Below are 15,452 nucleotides of genomic sequence, written 5' to 3'. Positions count from 1 at the left end.
AAATCACTAGCTAGCTTCAGAATCTCTGTTGCTCTGAATATTTTCCTCTATATAGAGGAAAGAAAAAGCATATAAATGCCTGATAGGCATGCTAAAACAATAATCATTGCATCAATAGATACAAATTCATCTTGTAAATCAGAACTACTACAATAACTCCTGATTTAAAAACACCTTTTTATGCTGACACCAACTTTCAAACACATCTCAACCCCTACAGTGATTCATTTTCAGGAAGGTTTTAAGGAATACATCACTGGTGCATGTGTCATAAGGGTTCTGGTCCTTGTCCTGCTGTTTCTCAAAACTTTTGGGGTCCCCTGCCCAGCTTGCCAGCATCTAACATGGTGCTAAAAAGGCAGAGTAAGTCTCAAGTTCTTACGGTCTCCCTGGCTAGGTATGGCTGTCACAGCTCTCCAGCCATACCGCGTGCCTCCCTGGAACATCACGCAGGCTTTCAGGCCAAACGTTTCCCCTGTACTGGAACCTAGGCATCAGCATTAAAGAAACCAGTAAGTCAGCAGAGACAAGGACTGACTTTACTGTCTTTTAAGAGGAAATTAATATATAGAATCACATAAATATCAAAAACATATGACAGAAAAAGTTTCTAGGTGCAACAGTTCTTAGATCCTTTCTCTAGCTGAGTCTCTCCTGCACCTTTTTCATAAATAAATGTGAAGGCAGAGATCGCTGACTGTGTGCAGAATGTGTTTCTTGTGGAACATTTGTACACGTCCACACTGGCACAGAGGTGTTGAGCTCCATGGACAATGCACAGCTTCCTGAGACATTCTAATACTCCTGGATAAGGCTACTGAGGATGTTTTTTCATGTAAATCAAGAGATAGGCCGTTTCTCCCCTGTGGAAGCAAAGAAAAAGCAAAATAAGATGTACGTTTGAAGATATAGGTTGCAAGTAACCTTGCAGATTTGCTCCTGCTCAGCTTTTTGAGGTTTAGGCCAACTGAACTGGCCCTCTCCAGTATTCCTGAGGCAGCATATAAAGCTGACCTCCTAGCAGTGCTATAGCTTATAGGAGGGATTATTTCTCTCCATGGCTCATTTTCTTATAACGCATCAAAACAAAAAGTACGGAGGAATCCTTACTGACGTATCAACTTCAGTCAGGATATAGGGTCCAAGTGGCAATCATAAGTAGCAAGACCACTCCTGCAGTCCCATTTGTGACTACTCGGTAATCCTGCAGGCTCCCAGTATAGTCATATACAGTCACATCAGAGTAACCAGAATACAAGGATGCCTCTTCTACTCTCCTGCATGTCCTGTACATCCCAGGCGATATGCAGTTCAAACCATTTGTTTTCCCTCTCTTTGCTACCCTCATTCCAAACCCCCGAGCAGCATTAGGTAAAAACAGAGATGTGTTTGCTTACCAGTGGAGGTTGGAATGCCCATAGGTGCATTTAACATCATCCCACGATACCTAGAGGAAAAAACCACACAAGGGGAGGCTGGTAAAAACTCTTAAGAATGGTATAGTGATACCAGCAGAGTAATCCTCCTAAGAGCGATATAAATGATACTTCCAGGAACTAAACACCTTTTAATAAAGTGCTTTATTGCTTTTACCCTTCGAGGAAAAACAGTTCCTTTGCCTCTTCTGAACATATACATTAAACAGATCTAGAGTACATAAAGTAGGGTACACAGCAAATGGCTGCTTCTGGAAATTGCAAACCAGAACCTGAGGCCTTGTTTGGTACAGAAGCTAGAGCCGCTTCGCCCTCAGCTCAGAGTATGCTGCAGCAGAGGAATGAAGTGCACAAAGCTCTGCAGCTTCAGTTTTCTTTCCTGGTTCTCTTTAATCAGCAGTCAGTCAGACTGAATGAGATCTGGAGGAGTGTCCAGGAAGCTACAAAAGAAATGTGGATCTGTCTCCTCACCTGGCAAACCTCAGAATCGTTGAAGCAATACCATTTACATTCTGTAAGACTTCGAATATAGGCACAGTAGTGTCCACAGCTAGTTGATCCTGAATGAGCAACAACAGCAAAAAGCTCATACTGCCAGGCAGCCTGTGAAGAGCCACAAAGAGTAACTTTCAGTGCAGCAATTCTCATTTGCCATTGGCTGAAGAGAAGCAGCAGCCAGGAGAGCAAGAATGTGCATTTCGTAATGAAAAAGGAGAAAGATTAGATTGGCTTTAAGGATCCTGCCTTTTTCACTCTTACCCTCCGAGTTTTGCCTGCCAGCTATGGCAGCCTCCCTGGAGATCACAGGAATGTGAAAAAGGCAGTAGGACAGCAAAGGGACACCAAAGGGGTTACACTGCAGCCAACACTGCACCAGCAAGGTTTTGCTGTTGCCACACTTTCCCTTCTTATTCCTCAGTGAGGGGAACAGATCCACAGTGTGGCAGATCACTCTCAGCTGCTTGGCAAAGCTGCATCTCCCTGCTACCTTCAACTCTGTGACAAACACCACTGCATGGGAAACTGCCAGGAATGGAGCTCCCCTGTCTTGGACTAGTGACCTCTGCAAAGCAGTAGTCTGCTGCCCACTGAGGCCATCTTGCCCTGCAGGCTGAACCACGGGACAGAAGTTGCCTCTAAGACACTGTTTACAATGTCTGGATTTGGTCATCAAAATGAACTGTGTTTTCATCTTTTCTTTAATACATTTAGAAATGGAAGAAAAAGTTATGCTAAACGCTCTCAGAAAAAAAGGGATTGGGTTTTTTTTTGGTAAAGCCTGGTTCTTGTCCTTATAGCAGAAAGCTCCAGTTAGGGTGCCTTTGGTGATTTAATCTGAGCACAGAAAGTTAAATAATGCCTGAACCAGGTGAAACCATGGGATATGAGACAACATCAGGCACAGGTAAAGCCCGAGACACAAACATTTTTAAGACAGGTGCTTTGAACTGAGGCAAGTACTGGTGTGATCTCTTAAGTTTTTATGAGCCTTGAGCAGAGGGGAGAAGAAAATCTGCCCTTTTGAAATAGGGCATTAGGAGTATCTCACCTTTTCATTGTCATCTGCTTGGCACTGATTTTCTGTCAAGACTGCATTGAAATCAAGGTCTTGTGGGAATGGCAGATAGTGACTAAGCTTGTGAATGTAGGTTGATTTTTCGAAGCAGAAGCGCTTTAGGTGTATGGTCAGAGTCTGTGGCAGATGGACTAACTTCATGCTCTGTAAAGCAATAAATAATGCAATTGAAAATTAAGGAACAAACCCTGGGGAGGTGGGGTGGAAACAGCCATTGCCACCCAGGGAATGTAGCATGGAGAGCAGTCAGTGCTACAATGAATGACTGCCAATTCCACCGGACAGCAGATGCCAAAACTTTGTAGCTCATCTGCACACAAGACACATACACGTCACGGAGCTGTGATAACCAAGTTTCTCAACTTTAGCGTGATCAGCACCCAGCCTTGGGTGTCTCATGGGCTGCTTCGTTTCTGATCTCTTTCTTAACCCTAGGTTGGTAGCACTAAGTTGGTGAGGCAACAGTTGGCAAGCCAACAGTTGGCAAGCCAACTTCCTTGTAACATGTGGCCACTAGAGCTCCATGGAGGACGCCAAGCGGACAGCTCATTTCTTCCAGCACTGCCTTTGTTGATATTACTGCTGCCGCCATAGCTGCCACCAAGACGTATGAATGCATAGTGTCCTCGGAGGTGGCCCACTGGTGAAAATGATGTTGAAAGTCCCCTCCAAGCCTTGAGCTGAGGCAGTCTCCCTCACACACCTCTCTCTTCAACGCACTTGCCTCTTCATGAAACAGCTAATTCATTGGCTGGCAGAGACCAATACTGTAAAAAATGGAGAGCCCAGTGGAGAGCTGGGAAGAAAGGAAATCACCCTACAGCAGCCTTCTTTTATGTGTAGGCACAGCTCCAGTAACATATTCTTGTCTACCCCTGGAGCTACGTAGCGGTGTAAAGCCCCACAGTGGAAACACAACATAGACCAACAGAAGCTTTTCTGCTGGTACAGAAATGCTACGTCCCTCGGTGACTTACATGAAAACCCAATAAAGCGTTCTTTTGTTGCTAGAGCTACATCTACAGTAGGGAACTTCCTAATAGGAAAGATGCATGTGGTTCATATCTAACCAACATTGCTGTGCTGACAAGTCTTTGAGTTGTTGATCTCGTCTTAAACTGATGTGGTTGAGTCCTTTCCCCACCCTTCCCAGACCTAAAGGGAGTTCTGGGTATAAGAGACATACGGGGAAATAGTTCTCTGATTACCTGCAAAAAAGGTGTTTTCCTTCCACACTGTTCACAGAAGCACATGTTGTGATCAGTCAACTCTTCTGGATGGAAAAAGTATTGCAGACAGTCCTCCTGAGAAGACAGAGATTTCTTTCAAATGAATTCTTTCCAGCTGGATTTCTGTTTCTACTTGTACAGGGTACATGCAAACAGCAAAGCTACAGAAGGAATATTTTATTCAAAGGACAAAAGATTGCCTGGCAGCCTAAAAAAGGGCACCCCCTTTTTCCTAACTGCTGATGTGATTACATTAGTTGAAAAAACCACCACATTTTCCACAAAAAAAGATGTTGATGCCTAAGTGCCTGTTATACCTACTTCAAAGCCTTAGAGGTTTTGAAAGAGGTTCCTTTAGGCTGAATAAATAAGGTCCAATGGTCCAGTGTCACCTGAAAAATCCACTGTCTCTGGCAGCATCTACATAGCCACCATCACTGCTGTATCTGGATATCAAACAGCAGTACTGATTTAACAGTAAAAGAACACTGCACTGGGCAAATATAGTGTGTCTGGCCAGGGATTACAAGTTATCTAGGGCACCTTCACTGTGGTATCTAACGTCTCACAGGTACACATCACTGTGTAGCATGAGTCTTTGAGTCTTGCAGAGTATTTAGCCAACACTCTTTCTAGAAAGGTGGTTCAAGGAGTTTATTTTCCATCCCCCAAATAAAATTTTTTGAGAAATTTAGAACCCCTCAAAACAAAGAAGAAATGTGAATGAGAAAAGATCACCCCAAAGCCCCAGACACCCTACAGAGATTTTTGCAGAGATTCTACATGAATCCCAGGAGACACGAGTGCTGCAAGAAGGCTCCCACAGTGACCAGAAGGGAATCTTCTTCCTAAGGAAACAGTGCTGCCACTGAACTTACCAGAGTCTTCAGCACGTGAGAACTGGAATCCAACACTGGGAGTGGAAGGGTTAACATGCTGCTGTTCTTCTTTGTTTCAAAAGAGCATTTCTGACAGGCCAGGTGCTCCTGTACACAGATAGTGTACAAATAACTCAGCTCTTCAACCTGAAGGGGTAAAAAAAGGCCAAAACAAGGTTTATGAAGAACACAGCTGAGGTATTTCCCTCTGTGGGTGGGAAAGTCCATGTGGACACGTTACTTCACACAACGTTACTGCTTTAAGGCTTGAACCCAGATCTGACATTGACTTATGTGGACAGGGCACTTCCCATCATTTAAAGGAGAACAACTCCTTCCCCTCATCCCCTAGCAGAGGGGAAAGACACAACCTATAACGAGATCAGACAGTTAAGTGTCTGCTTTGATGCAGAATTTTACTGTTTTGTTTGGAACTGCAACAGCAGCCGTCTTCTGTATGAATAAAACTATGACAGTGGGTGATGAAGAGTCACTTTTCTCCTACCTTGCATAGCTCCCCTGGGAGGAACTGTCATATACATAACATACTAACAGTGACTAATTATAATGAAATGCACATGGCTGACTTCAAAGAACAGAGGAGCTGTGTCAAGACATGCCAATAAATGCTTGAAGAAATTGGGGGAAAAAAGAAATGCAAGGTAGCTAAATTCAGTGTTGCAAGAAGATCAATCTTTTTGTTACTAATCAACTCTCCCATTAGAATGGAGACCCTAGCATGCCCTAAAAGTTAATTGCATTTCAAAATGTTGAAGCCTATGAAATCAAGATTCTCTCTCCCACTTGAAAGATGAGAGGAAAGATTCAAATAGGGGATAATCTTAAGAATTTCATTTAGGACAACTGTCAATGAACGGGATTCTTCTTCAAGTAGCACAGGAAACCACACATGACAAGGGCTACAGGACCTGGTGTTCATTTCGGTGACTGTCCTTACCAGTTCTGGATTTTTCATCTGCCTCTTTATCAAGTTCCAGAGAGTCAGAAAGAGCTGGGCAGCATCATACTGCACAAACACTGGACAAACAGAAAACACAACCTCAATCAGTATTATGAACAGCACCAAGCACAGATTTTCCACAGATGGCAAAGGGAGATTTATTGTCCCCCATTAGATCCAGTCTCTTGTTCCCTTGCCACTCGCTGCCAGGGACAGAGCTTAGACCGGAGATGAGCTGCAATGTCTCCAAGAGACCTGAGCAGGCAGTGGGAGAAGATGGAAGGGCTTGAGTGCCCCACTGCCCCAGTGCAAAAGTCATGTTTTTGTCACCAGACGCAGGGCCAAGAGTATACTCAATACCTACTGGAGGATAGGGCTCAGATGTCTCACTGAGTTGAGGGTTGCATTTACTTGAGTCCTTCTTAGAAACAATACAGGGAAGATTCTGCTCTCTTTCTCACCTTCGTTACTCCACAGACTTGTCTCCCCCATACCCTTGCTAAGGCTGTAACTCTCCTGAGTGCTGAGATAAAAATGATAGGGAGGCCTATCCACATGTCTCATCCACAGAATGGTATAAACCCCTTGATCTCTCCCGGGGAAAAAGCACACAGTTTCAGCACAGGAAGCCAAGGATGGTGTAGTAACATTATGGTTTGGCTTTTCACCCTGGACTGGCATATTAAGAAACCTAAGATGGTGGGATACAGCTCAATGCACAGCTTGCTTAGAATGGCTCAGCAGAGAATTGCTTCAAGATTGAACTTAGAGGGGAAAAAAAAAAATCCATGTCCTTGAATGCGAAGTACTGATGTTATCAGTCCATGACGAACTCAAGATTTAGGAACTGGGCAAAAACTATGCATAGTTTAGCAAAATCTTGATATTTCTGGACTTCCTCTATGCTTGATCATAGGTGAAACAAATTATGTGTAATAATCCAACACCCTGAGGCGGAAATGCTTTCAACTTCCCTGCAAGTGTGCAGTTACTGACTTCCACTGGGTTCTAGTAAGATTACAGACATGCCTGACTAAATGAAGTTCAGAAAATATAAATCTCCTCATGTCTAATAGCACGTCTGCAATCCAGGTAAAGCACCACTTGCTGGGATATAGGTCTTTATGAACGACACCTGAATTTTAAAGCAGAAGGACAAGATGGGAAACAGTTAAGCTTTACGAACTCTCTTTGGGCATCGCTTTTTTAACTGGAAGAGAGAAGGCAGAATGCAGAGCCATTCAGTCTCACGGGGAAAAAATTATGCAAACAGAAATATTCAGGTTATCTCATGTTCCTCCTTAATATAAGTCTGGGCTGGCTACCATCTGTCGCTTTCAGTGCTGTCCTGTTTTGGCTTTTATATGATAAAGATCAGGGCATTTGGATATACCATGTGTATATGTACACATAAACAGACCCTCAGCATCCCATTGTCACCTGTCATCCATGCATTTAACAATCTCTCTCCTCTGGGACCCTGCCCAGGTGGGAGGTTAAGCCAGCAAATTCTTCTCTCTGCCTTTATAACAAGGAACAGGAAGGATATGGTTTCTATCCTTGGGGATAGGGGTGAACTCAGTATCTTTTCCACATGATCCCTTCCTTCTAATAAGAAATAGCAGCTGTTTCACTATTATCATGCCAGTATAGCATGACAAATCAAGCTATAAGCTGTCCTCTCTCTGCCCTGCACAGCCCTTTCCCTCAGGCCAGTACCAGTAGCTGAGTCTTCTAGCAGTCTGATAGTCTTCCCACCATTTGGACAGCAAGGATATCCGGCAGGGGCTTCTTCTCCCCTCTTCACAAGTAAGACATAGCATCTCACTCAGAACTGGGAGGCAGCTATGAAGAGCACTACATCATCGTGTACCTAACTCCTCACATTTCTGAATCTCTGAATGAGATGTCAGAGTCTGCACTGCTTGTTAGTGCTTGATAATTAACAACCCTGGTCTGCAGAGGTGGGCATGAGACAGTGCTGCTTACATTTCACTCTGTATATTGAAAGACAGGAAGCAAGGTCTATGGGAGAAACAGCTTTCTGCTTGCCACACTGCATCTCCTCCAACAGCAGGAGCATTTGGTATGGGACATTCCTCCTCTTCTGCATAGGATGCTGTGGCACTGTGATCCTGTAAAGAGAAGAAGCAACATGAATGGTAATCAAGCGGTACAATGGAGAAATAATAGACATGACACCTGAAGGAGCAGAGGTGGATAGCACAGATAGCAACTCAAGAGGAACCAGAATGGGCATGCTTTTAGAAAGAGAAGGAAAAAGTGGAAGCAGACACCTGCACTAGCTCATCCCACAGTGCAGGCTGACAGTTCTAAAGTAAAAGGCTACAATTTTAAGTTGGCCTGTTCCTGAATAAGGGGCAAACCAAGCAGGACCTGAAGTGCTTTCTGGGCTCTAGAAATAAGATTAGTTACAGCCAGTTTCAGAGCTGTTCTTGCCTCCCACCTGTTCATGCCTTCATTCTCAACATACCCTCAAAATTTCATGGGCATGTATATCATAATGCTTGTATTTCAACTATATGCCAACTTGAAAGCTCTTTATCCTCCCTTTAAATTTATTGCAGTCCACAGGTTTTTCGAAGTCTTTCTTCAAATAACAATGGTAACCTACTGTCTATATTATTTAGCTTTGCCCATTTATGACACTTCTCATCTCTGCATGTCTGTAACTGGTGAGTGTGTAAGAAATTTGGAGAAAGGAGGACTGAATAAGAAGGATCCACTTAGATGATTAAAACTGCAGTGAATTGATTAAACTGAAAACAAATCAAACCAGTTATTAGTGTGGTTGGTAGGGATGCAGAAGCCCAAATCCTCCTCTCAAACAAGTAGAGAGCATAGTCAAGCAATACAAAATAACACTATGTATTTGCTATCTGCAACAACACTTACTCATCTCTATCAGGTGCTAGCCAGGACAATCACAGGCCAGAGGCTATGGATCACAATATATTTATGTTTACATGCTCAAAGTTACAAAATTAATAGTGGATATGGTTACACACGACACATCCTTTTCTTATAACAGCCTATGAGCATACCTGGAATAAAATCATATCCTTTTATGGAAACGAGAGATACAAGTTATAAAGACTCAGTTCAGGACTGCAGCTTACTGGTGTGCAAACGGCACATGAATCAGAGAAGACTAACAAGTCAGAAAACTGCAACTTCTACCTTTGCAGGTAGAAGTATATGTCTGTGTATGACAGACACAACAAGGCAGAGACCGTGCTGAGTGAGCACCTTCCTAGCACCTTGATGATCCAAGCCTTCAAACGTACATCCCATACAAAAAAGGAGTGGAGGCAACAGAGCAACAACGAAGTATCTCAGGTAGTTCAAACAGGTGGTACCTTCGAAGTATCCCAGTGAAGCGTATATTCATGAGGAATACTTGGAGCAGGGAGTTCAGACAACAGCTCTGTCCGATGTTGTACAGTCCAATAGCTCCTGTAGGCACAGAAAAATAGGAAGTGACATCTAGAGACAGACAAGAAAAGAAAGTGAAAATGATTTGGAAGTGGCAAACTCCTCTTGCACATATTCAGCCATTCAGGGCATAGGCCCAGCATCTTGGTCAGATCTGAGAAAGTCTTCAATCCATTCTTATGTTCCTCAAGCAGATAACATTTATTTTTGTTTAGCAACTGACAGGAAAAATCCAAGTAAGCAGTCAAAGAAAGTCAAAGGCTGCCTGTATGAGGATTTTTATTCAGCCTTTTACATAGCCAGGCCTAATAACAAAATGAAGAGCTACATGTGGGACCACATGCTAGCTGTCCACCACACAGGCTTTAAGTTTCCCCTTCAGCCTACCCCTGGTATTCTTTGTCTCAGTTTCAAAGAAAGGAACTAGCCTGAGAGAAGTGGAAAAAGCAAGTCACAGCTGTTCACACCGTACATAAAAAGACAGCATATTCTGTGCCCCAAAAGGGTATAAGTAATTGTGATCAGAAATTACTTTTTCTTCTGAAGTCATCACCAAAGGGAGAGAGGACATGGAATGGAAACTCAGAACAACTCTGAAATGCACACAGTCGGTGGTAAGGGATAGCTATAGCTAGGATAGAACAGTACGTACACCTGAAATACTAACGACAACTTTTGAGAGGTCAATCTAGTGATGCAGCAGAATAACTAGGGCCTAGTCCATGGTTTAGCAAATCCAGAAGCAATGCTGGCTGTTTGGAAAGAGACAGAGCCAGCATCTAAACCTTTCTGCTGCAGTGGCCAATTTGAGGACTTAAAAGGGGAAAAAGCTCTGAGATCATCATGTAATCCCTTCCCAAAAAACCAAAATGGTTACTTGGCAGGGCAAAATGAGAATTGTCTGTATATTCCTCAGTGAAGAGGTAAAGAATAGGAGAACATGAAGCCTAAGGACAGAGAATGGAATAGCAGGCATTAGAAACAGAAAATATGAGAGTGAAGAACAGACAAAACATTATTACCGTTTTTCAAGTCTGCAACACCAAAGACTGATCTTAGTCTCTGGCCTTTGGCCTTTGGCTCTTTGGCTTCCTCTTTATTATTTTGTACTTCTGCTTCTGCCTTCATGGTCTCACTTCGTGCCAGCTCTAGTTTCTTGCTTCTTTCTTGACGTCCACTTCTTTGTCCCATCAACAATATTGTACAAAGATAGAAGGACTGCAGAAAGACACAGAAAGATCAGAAAGAGGGGGAGCACCCAGAAACACGGAATTTGTCTTTGTATTTGATATTTTCATCATGAAAAATCTGGAATGTCAGTAAAATTAGTAAGATTACTGTGACGGCATTTGGTATATTTGAATTAATATGGGTATTGTAGGTGTGTGGGCTACTGGCAAGGTAACAGACATGGAGCTTGACGGCAATTGGACATCCTGTTTTCCTTTTGTGGCTAAATAAATAAATGAACCTTTGGTTCCACAGAAACAGCTCCACCTAGCCTAGGAACTCCAGATATCCCTGATCAAGAAGATTTGGTAAATAATATGATTAAAATTGTCCAAATGGCAGATGTTGCAAAACTCCTCTGTTTAGTAAAAGTAATGCTTTATCACCCAAAGTATCCCAAGTATTCAAAAGGACAAATTTCACCTTCTCTAGCCTTTTGAGGTGATAAGCATTTGTTTGTTTTCTGTACTGGGCTCTCCGCATTGTTTTTAAGCGCCTTAGTCACAGCTCTACTGTGGCACTTTGGACTGTAATTTTTAAAGGCATTTAAGCACGTAAATATCAGTTTCTTTTTATATTCTTTCAAGCGATCACAGGCAAACTAACTGTTTAAGCAAAAGAACCATTACAATGCCTTGATTTTCAAGGGAGTATTGAACAGACCATTATTCTGACAATTTCTTGTGACTCAGCTACTGGCTTTTTAAGTAAAAGTTTTAAAAAAAAATCACAAAACTAAAGCAAAGTAAAAATACACAAGCAAAACAATGTGAAAAATGTTCGAATGCAATTACACAAAAATGAAACTTTTTAAAAGCCCACCTTCAACAGAGGGGCAGAATCAGAAAAAAAAGGATATGCTTAGGGAAGCATTCACGGGGGGGAAAAAACCACAGAACAAACACTCAGAAATTGTTAGTTTACAAATATTAAATAGTACGTAAAATGAACCTGAAGCCAGGTACTGAAAGAATGAAGAAAAGCTCCCAAGAAAGGGAAATAAACAAAAAATCCTGGTTCTGCCTTTCAAAAAAGAAAATCTTTGCTTTAAAAGCATGTTATTTTTCAGGTTTACTGTGCTTAATAATGTTAAATATCAAAGTTTCTGAAGAATTTATCAGGCAGGGAAACTAGAAATGGATTTTTTTCCCCCAATTATTACTTTTAAGCTTAAGCATGTTTTTTCCCAACTGTACTTTTGATTCTTTACTTTTGAAGATTACTTTTGAACTCAAAGTGTCATACACTCAGATTCACTAAATACTGTTGAATTTGCTGAGGAGTTTTATTTGGAAAAAAAAAAACTCAGACATTCAAAGATAGATTCAAGAATATTGTGTTTTATATCCAAACTCAGTGATTAGAACAGCTACGCAGGAAAAGAGAAATCGGATCAAATGTCTTCCTCGGCAAAATGGAGTCTGAACTCACACTGCCTCTTCCCCTGGAAATTATTTAACAAGGCATTCAGGTGTCTGAAAGCCCAGCTAGAGGGGGAGCCCATCTTTGCTTGCACAGTGAGAGGGTTTAGTTGGTGTAATATCAGCCAGAAGGTAATAACGCTCACAGCCAGTGGGGATGCCAAAGGAGACAGAAAGGAGGAGGGTGGGCAGAGCAGAGGTAGCTAAACAGCAGCTAGGGATGTACCAGGGATGAGGCGAACTTGCAAGACACATCTTTTGGCAGGAGAGGTAGCATTAAGGGTGGGATGAAAGAGCAAGCTCAGGGCTAAAAAGCTTTGGGTGACTTGAGAAATAGGTAGAAACGTATTAGGGCAGGAAGGTGCAGGGGGATACAGAGATTGGAGGATTTGGGTTTCTGGTTCGATGAAACTCTTCCCCAGGCACCCAAGCAGTACTAGCAGGGACACGGACACAACTTCCCAACCCTTGCAAGGAACTGCCTCATTTTGGCTATCAGAAATATAGCATTCCTAAGATTTATACTTGACCTTCCTTTTCCTGCATAAATGTGTAAAAAAATTGGTGAGTGAGTACAGGAATTGAGGAGCAGGCTCCTCTCTTGCCCCCGATTTCTCCTCTCTCACTGGAGTAACAGGGTCGCTTCTCGCTTTCCTTTGCAGGTCAGCGGTAGGACTCAGCACAGCTCCCTCATTGCACGTGGCTTGGCCAAACCAAGCGACCACGCTAGCGCTAGGCAGAGAAAAGGTAGCAGCAATACCCTCCTCGTACCCTCCACCCCCTAGCCCTCTCACTTGCCCTCCCTCAGTCAGCCCTGTGTCCTGCTCCACAGCCTATCTGCCCGCCCAGGACACCGGCCTCTCATGACAAACACCCATGGTCCCTTCACACCCCCATACCACAGCCCCCGAAGCCCCCCTCTGCCTGAGAAGGACCACCACCCTTTGTCGTCTCTTCCCTGCCGCCACTGCTGCTTTCCCCTCATGGGTGTCTTGGGCAGCAGGCGGCTGAGGGGATGGTGCTGGGGCGGGAGGTGGGCTGTGAGGCAGCGGCCCCGGGGAGGAGATGGGCACCCTGAGGCTCCTCGAAGGGGTGCCGCAGGGACTCGAGCACCTCACCGCCACACTTCTCTCTGATTTCCCACTTTGCTGTCAAACTAGGCGTTTGTTCGGCTCCCTTTTTTCCCTCTCCTTTTTTTTTTTCCTCCTGCCGCTCTGTGGCTCTGGATCATCCTATCTGACAAACCACCGAAAGGTTTCTTACCAATTCCCGCAGGACCAGGAGCGCTTCGAGCCTCGGCAGGCACTCGCCTTCACACCGCACCTGCTGACGGGCCCTCGGACACCACGTCTCCCCGCACCGGAGCTCACCTGCACCGCAGACGAGCGCCGCGGGCACGGAGGGCAGCGGGGAAGCGGCTGCCGCGGCGGGGCTGCCGGAGGGAGTGGGACGTCCTCGCTGCTTTTCTCGCCGGCCGCGTCAGAGGGCCTCAGCGATCGCTGCGCCGACTAGTTTTCATTTCCCGCTTCGCAGAGCGCAGGGACAGAAAGTGAAACTCCGCTCCGCCCTGGCCCGCCGCTGGGGGCAGCCGCGCCGCCTCACGCCGCCTCACGCCGCCTCACGCCGGCCCGGCCCGCCCCGCCGCTGCGAGATGGCGGCACCTGACGGCAGCGGAGTGGGGTGGAAGAAAGGCGGCCGAGGTACCATAGCTCCCTTTTGCTCAGGGACTGCTTGCTCGTCTCTGGGGCCACAGGGCCAGGATGAACTGCGCTGACACCGGGCTGAGACAGCCGTCCACTGGGGGAAGGCGGTGGTCCCCTCCGCCGCTTCCCTGCCCCGCTCTGAGACCTCGGCCTGGTTCAGTCTGGTTTCTTCTGGGCAGAGGCAAGAGTGAGCTTTAAAGGGAGGGGTGAGAAATTGAACTCTGCAGAAAAAAAACCCTCTTCTTTGGCGGAGGCAGTACCTCAGGGCGTTTGTTCTGTCTGGACTTCACGTGGTCGCTCGTTACCTCTCAAAAGCAGACATGTCTTCAGCCTGGCGTTTGTTGGGTTTAGCCACAAAAGCAACAGAAAAGCCAAACTCTTGTCAAGGCTGCAGTAGCCTACCTAGAAGAGAGAAATAGCCCATTTAAAATAACCCTACATAAGTAACTCACTCACAAATTTAACCCTTCAGTGGCAAACTGAAAGGCTCGGCAGTTTCCCATCTGATGGTGGGCTGTGGTGTGCAGCAGTGCAGTCTAATCAAATAGTTAGCTTTTAGGCTTCATTGACATTGTTTATCTTAGGGATTAGATGCACCGAGGACGGTGAATCCCAGGAAGGCTCTGATGAGAAATGAAACAAGACATTATTCAACCTCTGTAGGGAGTTAACTGGGCATGGCCTTGGAAGAAACATGCTAAGTCAGCCAAATAAGGGAGTACCAAAATAAGCACTAAGAGAACAGAAAAAGAAACAACTACTTGAGCTACGGGTGAACTATCCTAATTAGCATGGTAAAAAACCCACCCACGGGCAGGAAAGCCCCCTGTCCAACAAACCCCCTTCCCCACTGAATATGCGCGGTAAAAAGAAAGGACACTGTGACTTTAAGTGAAGACAAGGCATACAAGAACCAATAGAAGTAAGGGTGACTAAGTGTAAATGTAAAAAATACTGATAACTGTTGCTTGGAATGTATAAAATGTTTACCATGTGTTAACTGAGCTGTGCTAGCTTAGTGGAGTTACCACCTAGCACCCACCTCTGCGCAGACATGAAATAAACAATTATCTCGGCTCTGGGTGTGAAATTGGCTTATTGCACACTGGGTAACGAGCCCTGCTTGAGGGACAACAGCAGGATATACAAATGGCAGCACAACAGTAAACAAATACTCCAGTGCCAACCTGAGCTGTGAGATTTTAGGCCTCAACGCGTCACCTATGTCCAGATGAGCAGAAGCGCGTGGGTGGCCGCTTCTCCAGTGTGTATGTTGGGTTTCCAGGTTTTCCTCTCCGTCTTCTTCCTGGGTGACTGCAGGAGGAACGGAGGGGTGCAGCATCCCATAAAGGAGCTTTGCTTGTCGGAGGCTGGCCACTGGCCCAGCTTTGCTCCACTTGAGGAGGTGGGAGAGTTTAAAGGTGAGTGATGCTGCCCCGCAGAGCTCTGCTGACTGGGGAAATGGTGCGGGTGATGTAGGGAGTCCTGCTATGTGTATGAAATAGATTGAGTCTCTGGGACCCCAGAAGGGAGAATCCCTGGGGCACACCTGCCTACCCTTT

General features: G+C 44.8%; 1 protein-coding gene across 2 annotated transcripts; it reads right to left on the bottom strand.

The window, feature by feature from the left end:
• Positions 1–517: 517 nt before the first annotated feature.
• Positions 518–13,662, bottom strand: USP18 (ubiquitin specific peptidase 18). 2 transcript variants are annotated; one of them, XM_075159731.1, is made up of 11 exons: positions 13,451–13,662; positions 10,559–10,754; positions 9,461–9,557; positions 8,070–8,215; positions 6,078–6,157; positions 5,120–5,266; positions 4,221–4,316; positions 2,986–3,156; positions 1,908–2,039; positions 1,398–1,447; positions 518–863 (listed from the first exon to the last, which is right to left on the bottom strand). In XM_075159731.1, exons 2-11 carry the CDS (start codon positions 10,725–10,727, stop codon positions 815–817), a joined length of 1,137 nt encoding a protein of 378 aa, XP_075015832.1. In that variant the 5' UTR covers positions 10,728–10,754; positions 13,451–13,662; the 3' UTR covers positions 518–814. The 2 variants fall into 2 exon arrangements, with proteins under 2 accessions (XP_075015832.1, XP_075015841.1); XM_075159740.1 differs by having other exon boundaries at positions 9,461–9,587; positions 13,451–13,653.
• Positions 13,663–15,452: the final 1,790 nt, after the last annotated feature.

The sequence above is a fragment of the Calonectris borealis genome, chromosome 1 (genome assembly GCF_964195595.1).
Source record: "Calonectris borealis chromosome 1, bCalBor7.hap1.2, whole genome shotgun sequence".
Taxonomy (NCBI): domain Eukaryota; kingdom Metazoa; phylum Chordata; class Aves; order Procellariiformes; family Procellariidae; genus Calonectris; species Calonectris borealis.
Note: the sequence above shows the minus strand (reverse complement) of the source record. Positions and strands in the feature narration are given on the sequence as shown.

Coding starts and splice junctions, on each gene's coding strand:
- USP18 (XM_075159740.1), bottom strand. CDS start 10,727: ATGGGACAAAGAAGTGGACGTCAAGAAAGAAGCAAGAAACTAGAGCTG. Junction 6,158..8,069: donor TTCAATATACAGAGTGAAAT/GTAAGCAGCACT, acceptor CTGTTTGTCCAG/TGTTTGTGCAGTATGATGCT. Junction 3,157..4,220: donor GGAAAACACCTTTTTTGCAG/GTAATCAGAGAA, acceptor ATTGCTTTACAG/AGCATGAAGTTAGTCCATCT.